Raw genomic sequence first — 22949 nt, 5'->3', positions numbered from 1 at the left:
TGCATTGCCCATATGTTAGTGCTGGAAAGCACTGACATAAGGGGTTAGGATTGCGCCCTTAATGTATTATGCATTAATGATATATTAAAAATTAGGTAATACCTTGAGCCTTAATACTTAAGCCTTTAATACACTATTCTCTGCTAAACATGATAAATACACAGTACAGCAGCATACTGATGAAAGGATATTGTAATCATCACAGTGATTTTCTAGCAAGTATTCCTGTGTATCATTTTCAGCAAGAGCCAGTAGGTAAACAAATTACTACAATGCAAATTTTAACCTTTGACACCTCATGGTAAATCAGTTTCATCAGAAGAAACCAACTGGTTTGCATGATACTGACCATTGCAATGCCATGCAAAGCAATTTATATCTTCCATGTTGATATGAGCTAATTTAGACCAATTCAAAGTAATTTATGTGGAAATTGTTTGAAAATGAATAACTACTACTGGCAGAACCGCCAAACAATTACCAGAGAGGATACTATACCAGGAAATGTCTGCCAGCTTTCCTTCTCATCAGGAAGAATATTAGAAACCATTAATGCAAATTGGGGGGGGGGGGGTTCAGAAGGCTTCACATCTGCATTTTAATCAAATAAATATTTCAACCACTCTATATTTCCTATAAAAAAACCTATAAGGTTGAATTTGTCTGATACACAAAAATATAACATATTTCCTTACATATTATAAATACAATTGGAGTATAAATGAAAAGCATTGCTAAATTCTTAGCAATGAAGAAACTAATTCACTATTCAGAAGTTTTAATGCTTCAGTCAACATCAAGAGAAATCTTATCACTCCTCCTGACCTCAGTCCCCTGACCTGGGTCCACTTGGAGTTGATCAGTAAAATAGTTGTCGTAAGTCTGAACAAAGGTTTGTTCCCTTTCCTCAGGGAGACCTTTGCAGCTTGAAAGTTCCCTGCAGGATACAGCGCACACTCTGTTAGCATGGCTGCATCAGGAGAGAGCTAGATGGAATTGGGCTGCACACCAACCTTGCACACTTACCTGCAAGTAACTTACAACCCAAATCTATGCATGTCTACTCAGAAGTAAGTCCCATTATAGTCAATGGGCTTACTCCCAGGAAAGAGTGGATAGGATTGTAGCCTCAGTTGGATTTATTTGTAAATAAATAAATATGCACAGGCTAGGACTATAATGTATATGAAAAGTTAATCAACTATAATCAGGAAAAAACCAGCTCCTTCTGACTGCTCTAATAGATGCTAATCTATTAATAGATGCTAATCTATCTATGGTAATCCCGATCGCCCAATTACAGCAGGGAGATCAGAGTTTGTATGGCCTGGCCGGAACACATGAGCCCCTTCTCCTGAGGGGACTGGCAGAGGGCTGTGGCTGGGGGGAGCAGAGGTAATTTAAGGACACAGCAACAGCCCCCCCGTCCTTCTTTGCTCGTGGGCACCGAGCGGACAGCACCCAGACAGCAACGGAGCATCAAATGGAAAGGGATCCTCCTTGTGGTGTGGCAAGCGGGCTGGGTGGTGCTGGAGGGGGCTAAGGGAGCATTCCCAGGGAAAGGAAGGTTTCTAGAGAATAGGCTCTGTAGGGTAACCACTTGAAGGGCACCCATACTCCCCCCTGCCCCATTTGGGTAGAACAAGGGGACTGCCCCCCCTGCCAGAGGGCCCCTCCCCCATTTACTGGGGCTCAGAGGTACGGCCGGCAGCGGGTTCCTCAGCCGCTCCTCCTGACAGGTGCTGGGTGGTGTCTAGGGGCGGCCAGGCGGGTCACTACAATGCCCCCCCGCAGCACCTGCCACCCACCTGTGGTGCTCAGATGTGGCCAGCTCCTACCACCCCCCCATAAGACCTGGGTGCTCCCCCCAACTCCGGGCAGCGCGGTGGCGGCGGTGGCTGAGGGTCGATGGTCCGGCCCGCAGCTGTGGCTCCCTCATGGCGGACGCGATCTTGGGAGGGCACCTGGCCATGTGGGCAAGTCTGACGGTGGGCCCCATCTTGGAAGAGGTGCCCGGCCTGATAAGCAGTCAGGCAGGTGCCATGTTTCTGAGGTCACCGGGGAGGCGCCCCCCTCTCTTCCTCTGGGGGCTGAGGGGTGGGTGGGTGGCTGCTGGGTGTGCCTTGCGCCGCAGCGGTCGCCGCCCGGGCACACGCTCTGCTCCCCCCCAAGTCTGGTAGCAGTTTCTAGGGTGTGAAGCGGCTGGGCTCAGCCTGCACAAAGGCTGCTGCCACACGGGCACGCATGTTGCCACCTCACCGCCCCTTCTGGGGACGGGGCTTTGGGGCAGATGGCTGTGGTGCATGGCTCAGCGCTTTGGGGTGGGCGCCACTGGGCTCGCATGGAGGGCACTACCCCCAGCTCAATTCAGCCCCCCCGGGTGGCCTAAAAGCGAGCACCTTACTGGCTTACGCTGGTGGCTGTGGCTGCTGCCTCCCCCCCCTCCAAACCCGGGCAACTTAGACAGTACTCCTGATGGAGCAGCCCAGGGTCTGGTGGTCGGGATGGTAGAAATACTGAAAACAGCTTACAGGGAGGCTGCCTCCCCTTGGGTAGGGGAGGAGGGAGCTTACAAGTATTGGGCCATTTGGCCAAATGGATTTGAATTTACGCCTCAGCCGTAATTTGGATGTGCCCTCTGAGTCCAACCCATTTTGAAGATGGGCACATAATACACCATGCTGGTCAGGGCTATGGTGTATTGTGATCAGCAGGGCTATGCGTGTTAGCAGCATTTTGAGATTTAGGGCTTTACGCTCTAGTAAAACACCACTAGGGGGGTGGAAGATTCCACAGGGGGACTCGAGACATGGCTGGTTATGCTGCCCAAAGGGGATTGGGGGAGCTGGAAAGGTAGCAGTCACCTGATAGCTAGTAGCAAAGCTTAGAAGTCCTAGGCACGGGGGAGGTGCCAGGGATGCAGATCCTGTGCATTTGGAGTGTAACTCGGCTGGCAATTTCAAGAGTACATGCCTGTAGTCTCTGCAGCACAAGCAAGCAGTCTCCACATGCCTTCGGGTGAAGCTTGCCCTGATCCGGCCACTGAGAGTGAGCACAGGGTAGCTGCAGAAGACGTAGCATGGTAGTTGCTAGTTTCTTGTTCTGGGTCAATGGTATTTGCAAATTGTGTCGGTTCCAAGTTGCAACCAGCATTGGGATTCTGTAAGCGTCTGGGGGTGCTTCACTGCTTTATGCATTTTGAAATGAACATGCAGATACCCTGCCCAGCATGTCTCTTGAATAAATAAGGACTGAGCTGAGGTTCTTTCCCCTTTTAAGAAGGGCATTCTGGCTGAGGGCTCAGGAGGCATGCCAGGACTCCAAGCACAGTCCGCTGAGACCTTGGCTCAGCACGAATCACCCGCAACGATCTCCGACCATGGAGGGTCCCCCCCTTCTATGCAGGCACCTAAACTCTTCCCTGTTGATACTTCATCGGTTTCAGGGGATACTTAGGGGTACATTGGGAACTCCTGGCCATCTAGGATTGCTCACAACCTGCACTTCATCTAATTGGGAGCCACTTCGAAAGCTGCCAGGCCAGGCTTCAGCAGGAATTGAGAGCAGTGGAAGGGGATGCTCCAGCGCATTTAATACTATGTTTTTACTGGGCTGCAGCATGGCATTTAACAATGCACGTAGTGGGCATGCTGCCCCTGCTCCTTGAGGGAGGAGATATGTTTTGTACCACCCTGCTTACCAGGTGCGCCGCCCCTACTCCTTTAAGGGAAGAGGGGTGTTCCATTACCAACCTGCTTAACAGGCATGCTACCCCTTTCTCCAGAGGAGAAGATGTTGAGCTGTTACCAGCCTGCCTACCAGGTGCGTGTCCATGTCTCCTGTGGGAGAGGTGGTGTTCTGGCGACAACGTGCTTATCTACTCCTTTCAGAGAAGGGGGGTGTTCCTGTGCCGACCCACTTAGTGGGCGTAATGCCCCTAGGCCTTTGGAAGAAGGGAGAAGGTTCTGCTAACAACTCGCGTAGTTGCTTTTACTTAGAGAGGGGTGAGGTTGTGTTACCAGCCCACTTAATGGGTGCACTGTCCCTGCTCCTTGGGAAGGGGCGATGTTTTCGTTACAAACCCACTTGCGGATTTGTGGACCCTTCTTCCTTGAGAGGGGAACGTTCTATTAGCAACCATTTAAGGGATGCTGCCCTTCCTCCTGGGGGAGTGGTGATGTTCAGTTACCAGCCCGCCTGATGGGATTGTGGCCCTCCTCGAGAGGGAGGATTTTCTGTTAACAGCCCGCTTAACGGGTGCTAGGCCCCCCCACTGCGTTAAGGGCGCTGATATTACCAACCCACTTAACGGGGTGCTACCCCTGCCCCGCTGGGTGAGGGGCAACGTTCTGTCAACTACCCACTAGCGGGTATGCTGCCCCATTTCCTTGAGTGAGGGGTGAGGTTACCAACCCACCTAATGGGCGAGCAGCCCCTCCTCCAGTGGGAGAGGGGTGATGTTCTGTCCACAACCTGCTGGCGGGTATGCTGCCCCTGTTCCTTGAGAGAGCGGTGAGGTTACCAGCCAGCTTAATGGCTGAGTGGCCCCTCCTCCAGTGGGGGAGGGCTGAGGTATTGTCAGCAACCTGCTTAGTGGGTGTGGTGCCCCTACTCCTTTGAAAGAAGGGTAATATTGTTACCAACCTGCTTAACAAGCAGTGTTGCCAGCCGCTTTAATGGGCGTGCTGTCCCTGCTGCAGTGGGAGAGGGGAGATGCGTGGTCAACAACCTGCCAACAGGTGTGCAGCTCCTATTCCTTTGTAGAGCTGGGTAATGCCACCAACTCACTTAACAAGTGAATGGTCCCTGCTCTGGCGAGGGAGGGGTGATGTTCTGTTGACAACGTGCTTAGCTACCCCTACGCCTTCAGAAAGGGGTGATGTTTTCCAACCTGCTTAACAGGCGTGTTGCCAATATGCCCTGTTAAGGTACTGCAGGAGTACGTAGCAAATTCAGGGGCGTGAGTAGGCGCTCTGTTCCAGTACGCGGGCGACTCCCTGCTGACTTTATTCCAGTTTAGGGTGGTCCTTTCGCGTGCCCTCATAGCCCTGGGGTGGTAGCCAAAGGAGTATAGCCATCATTCCCTGAGTAACGGAGTGGCTTCTGCAGCCATGGTGTTGGGCCCGTCAGGAGGCGACATTCTGCAGAGTAGATGTTAGCATTCTGCAGCTTATAGGCGCTACGTTCGGACCTTTTAGAGGCAGGCATCCCCCCTATATGGGGGGGATGCTGCAAAGTGCAGGGCTGGTGGCAATAACTTCTCTTTCTTGTTCTGCAGGAAGCGGTGAGAAGCCGGTTCTTGTACTGTTTTGCGGCCATTCCATTGTATTTTGGGCCCACAAGAGGGCGGCTGTGAGTCAATTTGGAACGCAGCTCGGACTAGGCCCCGCCATGCAAGTGGGCTAGCTGGCCAAGCAGGGGATGCGGTGGGGCCAGCTGCTGCCCGCAATGGTGGAGTATTTGAAGGAGAACCTTTTGCCTGACGTATTGGTGATCCACCTGGGTGGAAATGAGCTGTGTGGGTTGTCCGGGCTGTCGCTCAGGCTCAGAGTATGCAAGGACCTCGCCACCCTTCAAGGTTGGCTGCCCAGCATCACGGTGGTCTGGTCAGACTTCTGGTAGTGGCAGGTTTGGCGTGGTGCCAGCCGCTGTGCTAAGGTGGAGAGGATGAGGAGGAAGGTTACCAAAAGACTGGCCTGTTGGTGGCACGGACTGGTGGATGGGTTATTCGGCATCCAGCCATTGCCTTCTCGATGCCTGCTCTCTACAGAGGAGGTGGGGTGCACTTGTCTGAGCAGGAGGCGGACATCTTTCTCAGAGACCTGCAGGATGGCCTTAAGGCACTTCTCACCCTGTTTGGGAGTGGGGGGGTCAAGCGCTAGGCTGACCCCTCCTTGTGGCAGGTGGTGCGGTAGAGGCGTACTTGGGACTTTGGAGTGTAGCTTCAGACAGCATAGGCAAGGCAGAACCCAATAGCAGTCCTCAGTGGCTCAGTGGCATGAGGACATTTGGGGCCCTGGCCGGGACTGCGGGGGTCCTCCTCAGAGGCTCAGCGGCGGCACAGTCCGCGGTCCGGCTGCCTTCCACTTATGGGACAGGCCTGGATGAGCTGTGTCACCCAAGAACAGGGCACAGCTTGGAGTCAGGTGCACATCCAGCCTGGGGGTTGGTTCTGGGGCCACCCAGTGGTCCCACCTTTGCACCATGCAGGGGTTTTCGCTGCCCCTGCAACTGCAGGTCTCAGCCTCCTTTTCTGTATTAAAATGCTAATAAAGTGGCCCTTTCTCCCATGTGTGTTGCCTTGAGTGTTCATTGGACTATGCCCAGACAACAGATATTCTTCAGAAAAATAAGCTGTCAGTGTTTATGTTTATAAATGTGGTATATATTATGAAATGTTTAAATCTCCGCAAATATCGAATCAGTTAGCTTCGGTTATATATTAATGTATGTTTCCATATGCAGTTTGTTCATCCTCAGAGACATTTTGAAAAACATGTAATTGAACAAAGCTTATCAGAATATGTCAGGCCTAACATGAAAGAGATAAGCAATGGGTTAAGGTATTATGGAAGATTCCATAGAGGACCTTTTAAAATTGCCTTGCTGAAATGATATGAAAGTAACATCACCTTCCCTGACATTACGAACAGAGAATTAAAGGGAGAAAGAACATCAGAGGGAAATATAAGAGAGTGAATATAAGTTTAAATATTAAAATATTACAAAGAAGAAAGAACAAGTGGTGATAAAGTATCAGTAGAATGAGGTCATAGATTAAACAGGTTTCTGGAAGTGGAGCAAAATATCACATAAAATGGTTTTTCTTCATCCACTCTACCAAGTGTATCATTAATATGACCATATTATTAAAGCAATTATTATATATGTTACCCTCATCATCACATGGTGGTTCTCCATATGAAGGTATTTTCACTGCATAGTTGACATGGCCATAAATGGTGCATGTGATGAGGTCATTAATCAACTATTTATGAGCATGTAAATCAAACCTAAAATGTTAATATGTCACATTCGTTATTTTTGTAGTCATCTCCATATCAACTGTGACTCTCCTTCTGTGATTAGAAATTTGGTGTCACTGCTGAGGTAATCCCCTCTCTGATGTTACAATGTTCAAATCACTATATCATATATGTAAGCCTGCTCCATTACTATTTGTACTGACTCTAAATTTTCCAAGGATTTGCTACAGTAAGTTCTACGTGGTAGTAATAGGTAGCTTACTTTTTCTTTCCAATGGATTATTTCATTTCTGCACAAAAATCAAGTGAGAATTTTTTTTTAATGACCCATACTGTTGAGAGATAAATGCATTTCACGGCATTACCACTGCATGGATGTAATTTCAAACACAAAAAATGAATCCATCAACATAAAACTTTTTAAAAAATGACCCTCCAAACATATAGTGGCTTGTTGAATTGACAAAACAGGTGAAAAGCGTCCCAACACTTACAAATGTATTTCTTATAATTGTTTTGTTTGCTTATTTGTTTGTCCAACATATGTAACATATGCACATGACTTAAAAAGCAATTGCAAGAGCACCTGAAACAATATTTTCAGGAAACTGAAACTCTTAAATGAAGACTTCATTTTAAATCTTCATTTTAAGGAGGGACATTGTGATATTATTTCATATCTTCCACATATTTACATGAGACCATGAGTTGTGCTATGCATATTCTAATCCAGAGTTATGATTACATAACTCTGGTACAACTCATGGGGTATCTAATCAGCTTTACCAGGAAGTTAACTATAAGTAGTAAAGATGCTGAGCGGTTGATAGCATAGTAAAAATAGTACTGTAGGGAATTCCAGTAGTAATTTCACTGCTTTACTGTAACATCACAACCTTCACCAATATTTAATGCACTTTAATTCAATCTAATAAAATAATTTAATATTCCCGTAAGGACAGGTAGCATGAAGGTAAAACATGAATTTACTGCAAAACAGACTTGACCTTTGAAAGCAATATTACGTGAAGAGTAGCATTTTTCCTAATCTAGACAGTTTTGTTGCAAGAAATGGTCTACCAATTGGACTTCCCAGTTCAGGCCATTAAAAAACTATTAATGGATTAATAAATATAATAAAATAAATCCTAGGAATTTTCCTGACCACTTGAATGAGACACAAGTCTTAAACAGACAATCAAATTCATAAATGTTACCTGTGCTTCATGAGGTACTTGAGCTGCATCCACTCTGTCTGCAAGGTAACTTGCTAACTGTCGGTCAATGAAGGCAAGGGACTCTTGAATTAACTGAAGGGTTTTGTCAGTCTCCTGGGCAGAGTGGATACTTTGTTCAAGAACTTTTTGTCTTCTCACAGCCTATAAAAAGGAAGGAAGAAAAAAAATAAAGATCAGACACTGAATTTTTTTTTTTAACACACCATGGAAAAAACACATGATTTTGTAAACACTAGAATTTCCAACTGTTACTCAACCACCTTTTTGTATGATAAATTGCGTCTCTTTTTGCCAGCCATTTAACTTTTCAAACAAATAAGCACAGTTCTAACAACCCCCAAATAATCAAAGCAGGTACTGAGGAATTCTATAGTGAGTAGAAGACTGCAAGACCAAGTTCAACCATTCCCTCTGACAGTTTTTCATTCTGAAGCCTAAGGGGCCTCCTGATCTCATTATATACCCCAAGAGATTTTCTTTTGTCAGAACAAAGTGACCGTCATCAGAGTCCATTTTAAGATAATCCATTTCAACAAGTGAGAGGGATAAAAGATCTGTTTATAAAACCAACTCTCACACAGGAAGTATAAATAGCTGCTCAGAGCATGGATTAATTAGTAGTACTCACAGGAACAATTAGATCCTTCTGTTTTGCCTTGCAGGCTCTTTACAGTTCATTCCTCACCTTATTTACAATTACTGATGCCACATTAAGCTAAATGTTACAAAAATTTAGGAATGCAATCTTGACACTGATCCCAATACAACTATAGCAAGTCATATCACTTTAAAACTGGCCTGGGTCATGATGTCTAACAACTGAAAAAGCCTCCAGAGTACCCTGGGCCTCAGAATGTCTTATAAGGCAGAAAAATGTCACTTCCAGTTTCTTGATGGAAACTGGAAGTAGAGAAGGCTTTTTGCTTAAACAGCCATTCTGAGGTCTGCAGAGGCAGCAGGTAGTCATGCACTGCCTCTATAGTCCTCAGAAGACCCTCTGGACCTGACTGGAGCTCAGTTCCGTTCGGGTTCAAAGGGTGGGAAGGCCCAAAAACCATGGGTTTGAATATCTGCGGTTTCCCTTATCTCCTTCCCTCTCACTTTAAATTTTGCCTCTTTTTCTCTCACCATATATGATGGTATAAAATGACATACCTTATTGCATAGATAGACTCTGATTCAATTTTTCATTACTGGGTTTTTAAGAATTTAGTTTAACCATTGTATCTGTCTTCATTAAAGAAGTAATGAAGGCCAATTCTATGCTTGGGATCATTAGAAAAGGTATTGAGAACAAAACAGCTAATATTATAATGCCGTTGTACAAATCGATGGTCACACCTAGAGTATTGTGTCCAGTTCTGGTCGCCACATTTCAAAAAGGATATAGTGAAAATGGAAAAGGTACAAAAGAGGGCAACTAAGATGACTGCTGGGTTGGGGCACCTTCCTTATGAGGAAAGGCTACAGCATTTGGGCCTTTTCAGCCTAGAAAAGAGACACCTGAGGGGGAACATGATTGAGACATACAAAATTATGCATGGGAAGGATAAAGTGGATAGAGAGATGCTCTTTACACTCTCACATAATACCAGCACCAGGGGACATCCACTAAAATTGAGTGTTGGGAGAGTTAGGACAGACAAAAGAAAATATTTCTTTACTCAGCGTGTGGTTGGTCTGTGGAACTCCTTGCCACAGGTTGTGGTGATGGCATCTGACCTGGATGCCTTTAAAAGGGGATTGAACAAGTTTCTGGAGGAAAAATCCATTACGGGTTACTAGCCATGATGCATATGTGCAACCTCCTGATTTTAGAAATGGGTTATGTCAGATGCAAGGGAGGGCACCAGGATGCAGGTCTCTTGTTATCTGGTGTGCTCCCTGGGGCATATGGTGGGGCCGCTGTGAGATACAGGAAGCTGGACTAGATGGGCCTATGGCCTGATCCAGCAGAGCTATTCTTATGTTCTTATGTTCATTAACTTCAGTATTCATTTATGGGCAGTATTCACTTATGGGCAGCCCATTTCTATCTAAATCCCTGCACTGTGATACAGTGGTTCTGGTGCAGCTTCCGTAGCAACGCACAGGGAATTTTTGGCCACTGGAAGCCTTCTTGGGGTAAGGGGACATTTTACTTCAACTTTTTGTTTTCATTACCTGATATTCAAGAAGAAACTATACACAATAAGTCTCCTCTCTCTTAGACAAAGCGTACAAAGATGAACAGCATCCTTGAGAAATAAATCTTTTCATTTCACTAGCTGTGTTTTATCTTCACTCAGAAACAGTCTAGCACAGTAAATTTTTTTCTTTATGATTGTTGCACAGACACATTAGCTACACAATTATTCAAGTTTTTAAAAAAAAAAACATTCCAAAACTCTAAGTAATTTGTTTGCTGAGAAATGGAAGTCACCTTGCGCACAGATGTGTAGTGTTATATATTTCACTGAGCATGCAACACATTTGTTTTTAAATTAAACTCCAGGACACTATGTTCCTTATTCTGCTCTGTGAATTTACTGAAAAAAAGAAATTCTGATTGCTAAAACTTTCTGGTACAAAGATTGCAGCAGCAAGGTTTGCAGCAGAAGAGATCACATGGGACAACTGTTTGTGGATTTCAGTAGTTACTTTTCAACAATGTAGACTTTTTACTAATCAATTCTGTATATTCATAAAACCCATAACGGATGAATGTCTCCTGAGAATGTGGAAAAGCAAAAAGTGCCTTTGCATCTGGTCTTGTTCCTGAATGGATGCTCAGGTGCTGGCTATGCTCTGAGCGCTTGGGTACATCACCAGTTGTAAATCAACCATCTCCTGAAGGGGAGAGTTATATTTGGTTTTAAATTTAGTATCAAATTGATCTAAGGGTTGGCAAAGACATTATTCAAATTGGCTTATGCATTCAAATGTGAAGCCATAACAGTAATAACATAGGAATGGGCTTGCAAAAAATTGGTCCTCCTCCTCTTTCATGAACAGAAGTAGTACAGGTCCAAAATCGGTATCTGTTCCCAGACCCCCCCCCCCCACAGATACCCAAACTTGTAGATAATTAAATCCATTGGCTGTGGATAAACAAGCCTTCCGAACATGACCAGAAGCTTGTTCTGGTCACATTTGGAACAATTCTGAGGCCCGTAGCCACTGCAAGCCTCCCAGGAAGGCTCCCTGCTGCAATTGGAACAAGCTTCCAGTTGCATCCCAGAGGTCCTCTGTGAGTCCTCAGTCACAGGTTCAGAACCTGTGGCAGGTTAAATCCACAGGTATCAAATCAGGAGATAAAGAGGGCCCACTGTACAGCTTGCAAATGTCTTGGTCACGGAACATGAATACCACACTTTCTTAGGCAGGTTTTTGCATGTATAAGCCAGCTGCAGTAACATTTGCACGGGCTCTTAATGTGGCCACCTCGTCTTATTCATAAAAAGGATTAGTGAACAAAGTGATAGTCAATAATTTCTACTGCATTTTTTTTAAACTGTAGCCAACAATATAAAACACATTTTAGGGAAATTGTAGAATGAATATTAGATATCTCCCACACCGGGATTAGGAGGAAACTGAAAACTTGATTATGATGTTGAAACTTTCTAGGTTTGGCTGAATATACTTTGACCCATATTTCAATAGTTTATCATCCTGTAACCTTTGTCAGTGTTCAAATATAAACATACTGTAGGATATATTTTGTTTTTGTGAACAACTAGGGAAAACAGATAATTTTGTAAAAATGAAAACAGAGTTACTCCTAATTCTTATGCCACACGGTACCTACAACAAATGGATGTTTCCTCTGTTGTAACATCAGAACAATATTCTCACCCCATGTTTACTGATTCTTGTAATCTAACTCTTCAGAATCTTACATTTTCACTGACGTGTGAAACTTTGACTCAAAACACATTTATAGCTGATTGTTTTATCAAGGCTGAAACATTAAGAGCGCAATCCTATCCTGCGCTGGTACAGGCAAGCCAAGAGGCTTTCGCTCTATCCAGCGAAGGATTGTGGCCAAAAGCAGCTTAGCAACTTTTTCCCTTACCCCTGGGTAAGCGTCTCTGAGTTTCCCCAACGCTTTAAACTGTGCTACCGGAAGTACAGTTTCCAACCCCGTTGGGAGCCTCAACTGAATGGGAGGTCCGCCACTGGTACTTTGAAAAGGTGGACCATATGAAGTGGTGCTGTAGAGGACAAAGGTTGAGAAACACTGGCCTAGATATGAACCAGAGGAAAAATGAGAGTGGGGCTGCTCGCTGGTATCTGTTCCTCTCTGTCAGATTTATGGTGCAATCCTATATTTCGGAAATGCCAGTCTGTGTGGTAGAGGATATGGCATATGCCCTTGGTTGCCGACACAATGACAACTACACAGGCTCAACAACAGCCCAGCTATTGTAGCCCCAGTTCTGCCAACAGATGCTGGTACAATGCTACAATGATGTACTTCAAATATCAGTGCAACTACAGCCCAAAATGAGGTGGAAGTGTAGGCATAACATAGGAGAAATGTAGGCAGGATGTTAGAATCATAGGGCAAGATTTGCAGCCACTCAGAATAAGACGGGAGATGAATATTTAACTCTACAGAGAAATTTCATGAACTATCATCACCACTCTTGCGTTCCCCTCAGCTTTCTGATTTGATCCTCTCATCTTTCCCATTCAGCTTCCCATTCAGCTGAATGGTGCATCTCACAGGTTGGGACAAAGAGAAGGAAAGAATTAGGGGTGCCCAGTTATGGAACACTCATTTGCCAACAAGTGACTCAACAAAAGCCTGGAGTAAGTTCTTCACAAAAACCAAAAAGCTAACGTTTGCTGATCAGTCACCTCCTGATAGAATTCAGTTTTTAATAATATAACAGAGATTCATGGTCAAATCTTCTGCTAGGCTTACAGTGGTGGATCTCTTGATCCACCTCTGTAAGACATGGACCAGTGGAGCAGCAGCTGTTCTGCTGTTCAGCAGGTCACCTGTGGCATGGCAGTGCACAGTGGCATAGCTAAGGGGGTGCAGGGGGTAGCAGTTGCACTGAGCATCAAGCTTTAGGAGGGCAACAAGTTGAGCTTGACACTAGTGACCAAAATTGTGAAAATCTTGGTATGTATGAATAATAGCATAATGTTATATATCATTGGAAAGGTAATTTAATGCAGAATATAATGAAATAAACAGCACTGGAATATCTGTATTCTATCAAAAGTTATGACCAATTAACCAGAAAATGAAAATGCCACTGCTTTATGGAACAAAAAGTGGATTTTCTTAACTTAAAATTGACCTATGAGGCTGATTGTTCTGAGAGCCAATGACATATTATTATGTTACTAACATGTTGCAATGACATGTTATGATACAGCATGAAACCAATAAGGTATTAATATGAGTCAGCTCTCATTTCCATGCATCATAATACAGTTACCCCTGCTAACTAGGTAGGCACTTTTTCAAGTGGTGGCTCTCTTATATTTAGCAGGGGGAGAATAACCATCCACCCCAGCACAGTGTCTTGAACTGATCAGAGGCATACTTTTAATTTATTTACTTAAATTAGATTTTGTCGGGGGGGGGGCTACAATTCTTCTTTGACCCCAGGTAGCAGATAGATGCCTTAGCTATGCCACTGACTGAGGGGAGATAGTGGAGTTAGTGGGTGACGAGCAAGTGGGTGAGGAGGATGTGGTTCCTCCCAGTATTCACTTTTTTAAAAGCCCGGGCATGACATCACTCCCGGGCATTCATTCTGGGCATGAATCATCAGTTGTGACATCACTTCTGGGGCAACATTTTGCACTTGGCACCGGGATACATGATCATTAGTTACGCCACTGGCTGTGCACTGAAACTGGCCAACAGAAACTCCGCCACTCTCTGCTGCCACCTGTAGCCTGGCAAGAGAGGCGGTTTGGGGGAGGATCGTAGGTCAGGGGTGCTCAATATGTCAATCGCGATCCCGAGGGCAAAATGAGTTGATCGCGGAGCCAAAAAAGTGTTAGCACCCCTGCCTGAGAGTCTAGAGTCTGAGAATCTAGAGTCTAGATTCAGGCTGAGTCTAGAGTCAGGCTGAGAGTCTAGACTCTGAGAGTCTAGAGGTCGGGTGACTCCAGCCCTCTTCCGCCTCAGGACAATGGAGAGAACCCAGCCCGCCGTCTCCTAGCAACCGCCTCTCCTGCCTCCGCGGTGCGTGCTCCGATTGGCCGGCCGCCCGGCGACGGTTGAGTGGCCACCCGTACCCTCAGCGCGCATGCGCAGGGCACGCGGAGTCCAAACAAAGGCCCGTATGGAGGCGTGCATGTGCGAGAGGTGGGGCGGAGCTGTGGCGTGCATGCGGCAGAGCGGCCAGGATGCGTCGGAGGCGCCTCGGGGGGGAGGCTTGGCGGAGAGGGAGTTCCATGACCCCCCCTCGCAACCCTGCCTCGGCTGGCCGTTGGCGCCCCCGCCGGAGTGCTTGAGGAGAAGGTGGCCACGCACCGAGTGAGTATGGCCACACACACCCTCCCCTGGGGGGGTCTCTGCCCCGAGGGGCTGGCAGTGCAGGAGGGTCTGGGAGGGGGCTCTGCCCCGAGGGGCTGCTGGCTGGCGGGCCAGGGGGAGGCTGCAGGCAGGTGAGGACCAGGCAGGAGCCCAGGGCTGTGCCAGGGGGTGCTGCTCCTTCTCCAGGTCCCTGCCCCTAGGGGCTTGCAGTCCAGGGGGAAGGTGGCAGCCGGGAGAAGGAGCCGGGCTGCAGCCCAGGACCCTGCCATGGCAAGGGGGAGGGGGTGCTGCTGCTCCTCCAGTGCAAGAGACAGGTCTCTGCCCCGAGGGGCTGCTGGCAATCCAGGAGGGAAGGCGGCAGGTAGGAAGGGAGGAGGGCAGGGCTCACAGTCCAGGGGGAAGGTGGGAGGCAGGGTAAGAACTGGGCAGCAGCTCAAGACTGTGCCAGGGGGAGGGAAAGAGGGAGGGAAGGAGGAGCAGCAGCTGCTGCTGCTGCTGATCCAGTGCAAGAGGCAAGTCTCTGCCCCAAGGGGCTTGCAGTCCAGGAGGGAAAGGAGCAGAAAGGGGAGGAAGCCAAGCAGCCCAAGTCAAAGGAAACTCAAGTAATTTCAAAAAATGTTTATAGTTAATTATGTTGTGTTGTGTGCAATATTGGCTCATGCGGTTATGCAAGGTACACCAACATACATTGTACACATAAATGTTATATGTTATGATGGCGCGAACATTGTAAAAAAACTCTGAAACCCAGCAAGGCCCGGAGATCTATCAAAGTAGCTCTCGAGTCAAAAAAGTGTGAGCACTCATGTCATAGGTGGTTCAGGGCAGAGAGCATGTGGTACATGAGAAAGTTCAGACAAAGATCTTGGCGGCAGCAGCAGCACACACTGAATTTCTACCCTGCTTCCTGGCCTGAATCTACCCCTTCCTCAGGAATCTCCTCGGACCAACACCAGCAAGATAGGTCAGAGGAGACCCATTTGAGGCCTGTAAAAAAGATTTTTATTTATCTCTTCTGGGCTGTCTGGTAGCCCATAGCATTCATGTAGCATGTGTTCTGTCAGCAGCACTGCATGCTATGGGCTGGTGGGGGGTAGGATCAGGCTGTTAATATCTATAGTAACTTCCAGTAGGCTTGTGGATACAGCCAAGGTGTTGATTTTCACCCTTTCTAAAGAGAAGGAAAACTCTGATCCCAAACCTCCACTGCCTTGTGGCTACATCCAGTTATGGAAAAGGCTTCAGGAGTCAACCTTGAGGCAAAATCCGGAGCCGGAGTCCCTGAGGCAGTTCATGGCTGAACACAGTCACGTTCTGGCAACTCCTGCGACGCCGCTGGAACCAACCGTATTGGCCTCTGCCTTTCCATTGGACCATTTCAGTGACGTGGAGAGGGGGGATTTGCTGCATGGGTAACAGTCTATCCTCCATATCTACCTTACCCAGGCTTCACGCACTGGAGAGGACACTGTTCTGGAACCACTATTCAGAGCGCGATACCATAGTCTTCTAAGACGGAAGGATGCCAAGTGTCTAAAGCCCCACATACTTCAGCCTTCAACACTTTAGCCTTTCTAAAGCCTCAAACACCTCAAACACTGAAATGGACTGGGAATAAAATGGAGCTGATAATCACTGCCATTTAGCCTTTCTTCAAGTGCTCAGGCCATTCATGTTGAGTCAAATCCTTGTATAAAAAATCCATGTATAACAAGGTTGAAACTGTAATGCATCACAGCTCAATGTCACCAAATTACAAATTACAATGTCACCTGTTACAAAGGTATTTTAAATTTGACCTTTTGTTGATTCCATCCTAGGGAAGTTTTTCTTTCAGGAGAGTAAGAAAACTAGAAAAATTCTAGTAAAAGCAGAATACTCCAGACCCTAAGGTCTAACTTTGGGGGTGTGTGTGTGTGTGTGTGGCAAATAGCTGTAATACAAAGGAAGTTGGGAAAGCCCTGTTGCACAAGGGAAAGTCCACTTGTGGCTCTTGGATAAAAGCCCATTTGTTACTGGAAAACAGGGGAAGAGTGGAACTGCCTGTTATTTGTACCATTGATTATATGCTTGTACTTATTTCAAAAGCATCTACCGCATAATATTTACTTTAATTAATGTTTTCAAACTGCGCTTTCCAAGTGCTATTTTTTTGTTCCACTGCACACAAAATTGCTGGAATAAAATAAATTTCTTATGCACTCCTAAATTAAATTACATGGTGTTTCTCTTGTATCCAAGCATAATACACACAAATTATATACACACAATGTGCCTAAAATATATTTTATGTACACTTACACGATATTTCAGTCAGTATTTCAAATAGGTCGACAGGAGTTACTAGCCCACAACTGAGTTGTGCTGGCTTCCTTACCAATACTTCTTTATGTTGTTTACTTGTGGCACAGAGGTAATCTGCAAGGAAAACAAATGAACCAACAGCCCAACCCTATCCTCCCCCCCCCCCGCCGCTGATGCAGCTGTGGCAAAAAAGGTGTGTATTGTATTCAGCAGGGGACAGAGCAGGAGACTTGAGGGGATTTACAATCCTATTCAATTCTATCCCCAGCAGCTCCACCGGGTGCAGCGGCACCAAAATGGCTATTGCTGGGGCCTCTGGAGGTCTCGTCCCCTTCTCCCGGGGAAAGCCCCAACCCCCACAATGGGGCTTGTCAAGTTTGTGCCAGCTATTTTGCCGGCACAGTCCTGGGAGCCCCCATGTGACTCTCCGGATGCTGCAGAGATGTCTTATGGCACGTTTGCAACACCTAGCGCTAGAGCTCAGTTCCAGTGCTAGGGCCACATACCATTGGGCCCTCCCGTTCTATAATGGGTTTCTTTGGACATGTGCCAGCAATTTTACTGCAGCTAGTCAAAGGAGAGAAAGGGGTGGGAAGGCTACTGCCAGAGGGAATAGGATCTGGTGCATGCCAAAAGTGCCATATTCACCCCTCCCACAGTCTCCCCACTCATTCCTCTCTCTCCCCACCCAGTTTTGCCTCCTCCCTGTCCCCATTCCACCCTCTCTCACCACCTCCCTGCCACCTTTCCCAGCTAGTGGCTGGCACTCTGTCAATGCACATGGGAAGGTTCCTACCTTCCCGCCGCACTCCAGCATTGCACAGCAACAAGTGTGCTGCCAGAGTGTGCTTTGCAGCTGTTTTTCAGCAGTCACCGCCACTGAAATGCACATTCTGCTGGCAGCAAGGCCCAATAGGACTGGGTTGTCTTTTCCAATTTACAAATAATTCTTATTTGCCAGAGGAGACCAGGTGAGAGGCTATTTATAAGGTTAGTTTTAGGATAACGTAATATGTACTTGTATTTAATACTTGTTTGTACTTTTAGAAACAATGTCCCATTCTATAATTGTGCCACATAGCAACAATGAAAATTGTTGAAAGCAGAATTCTGTATATTTGTGTACCTTTGCCTTTCTATTCTAGGAACAAAAACTGCCTATCTGCTTGTGGTCTTTAAAATTACAATACATATACATACTTTGATTTTAAAATATGTTTACTCTTTTCTAGAATGATTGGGAAGTGGAAATATTTTTTTAAAGTCTCTTTTTTCTGCAAACTGAGGGGTTATCATATAATGTCTATTACAGATAACCAAATTTTGTTTATTATTTTTATATTTGTATTTTATACATTTAATGTTTCCTATACACCAATTTTACTGACATGCCTGGAGCTGATAAAACTGTAAGACAATATTTCACTTGACATTTAATTCTAAAACTACCGTTTATTTCCCATGGGCACATTTCAAGGGGAAAAGCACATAAAGCTTATCTAGTCAATCTTCACTCATTATTTGGGAATACCACAAAGAATAACCTATATCCTACTATCTGGCAAGGTGTGTGTGAACACAAACATAAGACACTTGTTGTATCTTACAGCCACTTTTGTTCAGGTAAAGAGCACATCATATAAACATGCTAAAAGCTCCAGGAGTGTAACTGCCACAGAAAATGTGTCTTTAAAATCTCATATTTCTGATATTTTTTTCTACTGTAAACAACAACAGGTATTTATATACTGCCTTTCTTAGTCATTCGATCACTCCTTTGACTTTAATCCAAGGTGGTTCATATAGACAGGTTTTCTCTAAACACTGAGGTGTTTTTTTTTACAAATATATTCTATCTTTCAAGAACAAACAACATTCCAGATGGATCTTCTCACAGTCTGGTAACCATTTGCCATGGTTGCCTCCAACGCTGACAGATAGCTCCTTTCCTCTCACCTAAGGCAGCAAGTTGGCTTCTCGTCTCTCACTCAAGGGTAACTCTTGAGAAATGCTCTTGGGTGAGAGATAAGAAGCTAATGTGAGGGGAGAGGGGGAAAATACTCTGGGTTATAACTGAAGCAGGGCACCCTTAAAAACCCTTCCTTATCATACTTTATTAAACAGTACCACCACACCATCTCCCCACACCCTGCATGCACTGTTTAAATGAAAAAAATATAAGTGAACAGGCCAAAACTCCCTACTTTGAATATAACGTGTTTGACCCCTGGCTTCACAAGCATGTAAGGGGCACAAATGCTTTTAAAAAGTAAGGGAGGCATTGAATGGTACAGAGACAGACAAGTCTGCAATATCACTTCCTGGTGTTTCTCTCCTACCACTTGTTGCCCCTTCTCTGGTAACATATCTCAGGGTGGCAGGAAGGAAATACAGAATCTAGTAGGGGGAGTGGGTGTTGATGAGTTGCACTACCATTGGAGCAAAAAAAATCATATTGTACTGCTTACTTCCCCTTTCCTGTGGGAGGAAGGAAGACAGAAACAGGAGTGTGGAGAATCCTGCTGGATCCCCCCATAAAACAGTTGCCTGTACTCTACCCCCACCCCTTCTTCTGTAGTGGGAAAAAGCTGAGATTGCAAGAGGATGCTAAATTGCATTCCAGCTGGGGATTCAGATGCTTTGACAGGGCTGTGAAATTTAGAGGAACCACTATGGTGTAACCATTTGCTGATGATACATATACTGCAACAGGCTCCTTGAACTTAAAGTGCCTGCTTTTTTCACTGTGAGACTTTTGGAATGCAACAAAGAGATCAAAGGAACTTCCTACAGAAGCCATTTCCATACAAACCCACACATCTACACACTAATCTCCCCCCTCCACACACACAACAATCTCCACTTAAGCTTTCACACAGCAAGTTTTGCTGGCTTTTGCTTGCTTTACAATACAATGCAGTACTTTATGAGACTGGCAACCCTAGCTTTAGTAAAGCAGAAAAACACAGTGTTCAATAGAAAAGTACTGAAGAGAGAAATTATTTCTTAAAATGTACCTCCTGTTGCAGTTCTTCCCACCGTGAATTGAATTTCTCCAGTTTCTCATTGATCAGTTCATCCAAAACTCCACCATCCGTTAAGGTCTGTGCCAGCTCACGAATTTGATTGCGATTATCTTCTGGGTGTTGCATTAATGTTTCCAGAGACTGAAACATCCATAAACTGTATTATTTGTTTTTGTCATTCCCCCTTAGACCAAACAGGAGAACATCCATATCTCTAATACTGGGGGGGGGGCCTTCTCTCTCCCCCCATCACCCTCCCTCCCTCCCTCCCTCCCTCCACAAATTTGTTGAATTATGACTTACAAACATTAACAGAGACTTAGATGCCTCTGTTGAATAATGTAGTTAAAATGTTATCTATCTTAGGAAGCAATCCTAACCCCTTATGTCAGTGATTTCCAGCACTGACATAAGGGCAATGCAGCTCTGAGGTAAGGGAACAAACATTCCCTTACTTTGAGGAGGCCTCTGTGAGTGACACCCAACTGCAGGATGTAGCACACATCCCATTGGCACTGCTATGCCAGTGCTGGAAAGCACTGACATAATGGGTTAGGATTGCACCCTTAGTGAATTGCCTATCACCATAATCAAAACTGGGAACCAGATCTTATCAAGTTTTTAATGCGGTTTGCTGAATTTGTTTTGTTTTTGTGAACTAACACACTTGTTTATAGCTATAATTATTCTGAGTTCTGCCCCTTACTTGCAATAAGGAACATAAACAGATATTAGCTTTACACCTAATGAACACTGTCTCTTAACTATACTGACAGATATTTATTGTTTGAAGCTCAGAAGACTTAAGGTTTATAAGAAAGTCTTGTTTGAAGCGAGAAAATATGAAAACATGGTAAGACTATAGAGTCTGAACCCTGATGCATACTTACTGGGGAGTAAGCTCCATGGGATTTATTCTCAAAATAAACATGAATGGGATCAGGCTACCCCTGCTAACTAGGTAAGAGGCACTTTTTAAGTGGGTGCTCTTCTTTTATTTAGTGGGGAGAGAGTAAGTGGCCCTCCTCACCCCAGCACTGTCTTTTCTAGTGGCTGTTTGCTGGCGTTCTTTTGCATCCTTTCAGATTGTGAGTCCTTTTGAGACAGGGAGCCATTAGCTGTTTGTTTGATTTTCTCTGTAAACCGCTTTGTGAACTTTCTGTTGAAAAGCGGTATATAAATACTGTTAATAATAATAATAATAATAATAATAATAATAATAATAATAATAATAATAATAATAATAATAATAATAATAATAATAATAAACAGTATTTATATACCACTTTTCAACTAAAGTTCACAAAGCGGTTTACAGAGAAAAATCAAATAACTAAATGGCTCCCTGTCCCAAAAGGGCTCAGAATCTAAAAAGATGCAAAGGAAAACCAGCAGACAGCCACTAGAACAGACAGTGCTGGGGTGAGGTGGGCCAGTTACTCTCCCCCTGCTAAAAAAAGGAGCACCCATTATTATTTATAATAATAATAATAATCAGTGTGTAAGACAAGAAAGAAAGAAAGAAAGAAAGAAAGAAAGAAAGAAAGAAAGAAAGAAAGAAAGAAAGAAAGAAAGAAAGAAAGAAAGAAAGAAAGAAAGACGATCATGCAATGTAAGCAGCAGGATCGGAGCTTTGTTTTGCCCGACCAGGAGCACAAGAGCCTCCTTCCCTGAAAGGGGATTGGACGGGGGCTGGGAGCTGGGCGGGTTCAGAGGGTTCTTAGGGCACCACCCCTAGCCCTCCCGAGGGCAGGGACGGGGCCCTGGCCGGGACTGCAGGGCCACCTCAGAGGCTCGGTGGCTCAAGGTGGCATTGCCTGCAGTCCGGCTGCCTCACCCCTTCATGGGGTGAAGACCTGGATAAGCTGGATAAGACCTGTAATGGGGCCAGGCTTGGTGTCGGGTGCACGCCCAGCCTGGGGGACAGATGCAATTCTGATGCCTTCCAAGGGTCCAGCCTCCGCACCACTGGTGCTTTGTTGCCACAGCATCTGCAGGTCCCTCTGCCTCTCCTATATGATCATACTTGGTAATAAAGTGGCCCTTTCTCCCAGCTCAGTTGTCTCAAGTGTTCATTGGGGGGTGCTCAAAGAAATTGAATTGGAAGTTGCCATTGTTGGCCAAGACAATAGTAGGCTGGTGGAAATTTCTTACTCCCAGAGCATCTTGGAGAACAACAGGCCAGTCCTATGTGGGTCTTGCATTGCCAAAACTACAATTTCAGCATCGCAAGGTCCTTTATGGCTGTTGCTAAATGCCACATGCCATTCAGCACAGCTGGACTTCCACTGTGGACTTCCACTGCAAGCGGCCATGTGTCAGTGGCCTTACCAATGACCCTGATCAGAAGGTCAGGGGATCAGGAGGGAGGTGGGGGTAGGTGGAAAGGGAAGGTAGAGAGGGGGAGGAGCAGGGCAGACAACCAGCAGAGAAGAGGGCGGACCAATGCCAAGAAGGGGGCAGTATTGGGGATAGCAGCACTGCCAGTATCCTATTCCCCCTTCCTAGCCTCAATCCATCTTCCTGTGTCCACTCAGAATTGCACCATCCAAATTGCTGGTGCAGGTCCAAGTAAACCCATTAAGGAGGTAGAGGCTTACCCAGCGGAGACCTCTGCGAGTGTCCCCCATTGGATGCAGCACGTGCTCCAGTTGCATATATGTGCCTTGTGCCTCTGAAAGGAACTCCATAATTGAGGTGCTACTATAGATATGAGGTGCCACTATAGTGAGGCACTGTAGAGCCCTCACTATATATATAGTACCACCTTAAACCCAAGTTAGAGGGATGGTGGCACAAGGGAAGGCCATCTCTATAGTAGCACCTCAATTATGGAATTCCTTTCAGGTGAAGTTAGGTGTCTGAAGCTCAGTTATCTGACTTCTGATGTCTTTGTTTCTGTAGT

General features: G+C 45.6%; 1 protein-coding gene across 4 annotated transcripts in view; it reads right to left on the bottom strand.

Annotated features, from left to right (window-relative positions):
* DMD (dystrophin) overlaps window positions 1-22949 on the bottom strand; it is a 1248719-nt gene that overhangs the window by 798263 nt on the left and 427507 nt on the right. For all 4 annotated transcript variants that reach the window (XM_066619666.1, XM_066619670.1, XM_066619667.1 and 1 more), the window contains 2 exons: window positions 20036-20185; window positions 8204-8365 (listed from right to left, as the gene is read on the bottom strand). In XM_066619666.1, the coding sequence (XP_066475763.1) occupies window positions 8204-8365; window positions 20036-20185 (312 nt within the window). The remainder of the gene's footprint in view (window positions 1-8203; window positions 8366-20035; window positions 20186-22949) is intronic.

Source organism: Tiliqua scincoides, chromosome 3 (assembly GCF_035046505.1).
Source record: "Tiliqua scincoides isolate rTilSci1 chromosome 3, rTilSci1.hap2, whole genome shotgun sequence".
Taxonomy (NCBI): domain Eukaryota; kingdom Metazoa; phylum Chordata; class Lepidosauria; order Squamata; family Scincidae; genus Tiliqua; species Tiliqua scincoides.
This window is presented reverse-complemented; position numbering and strand designations above follow the sequence as displayed.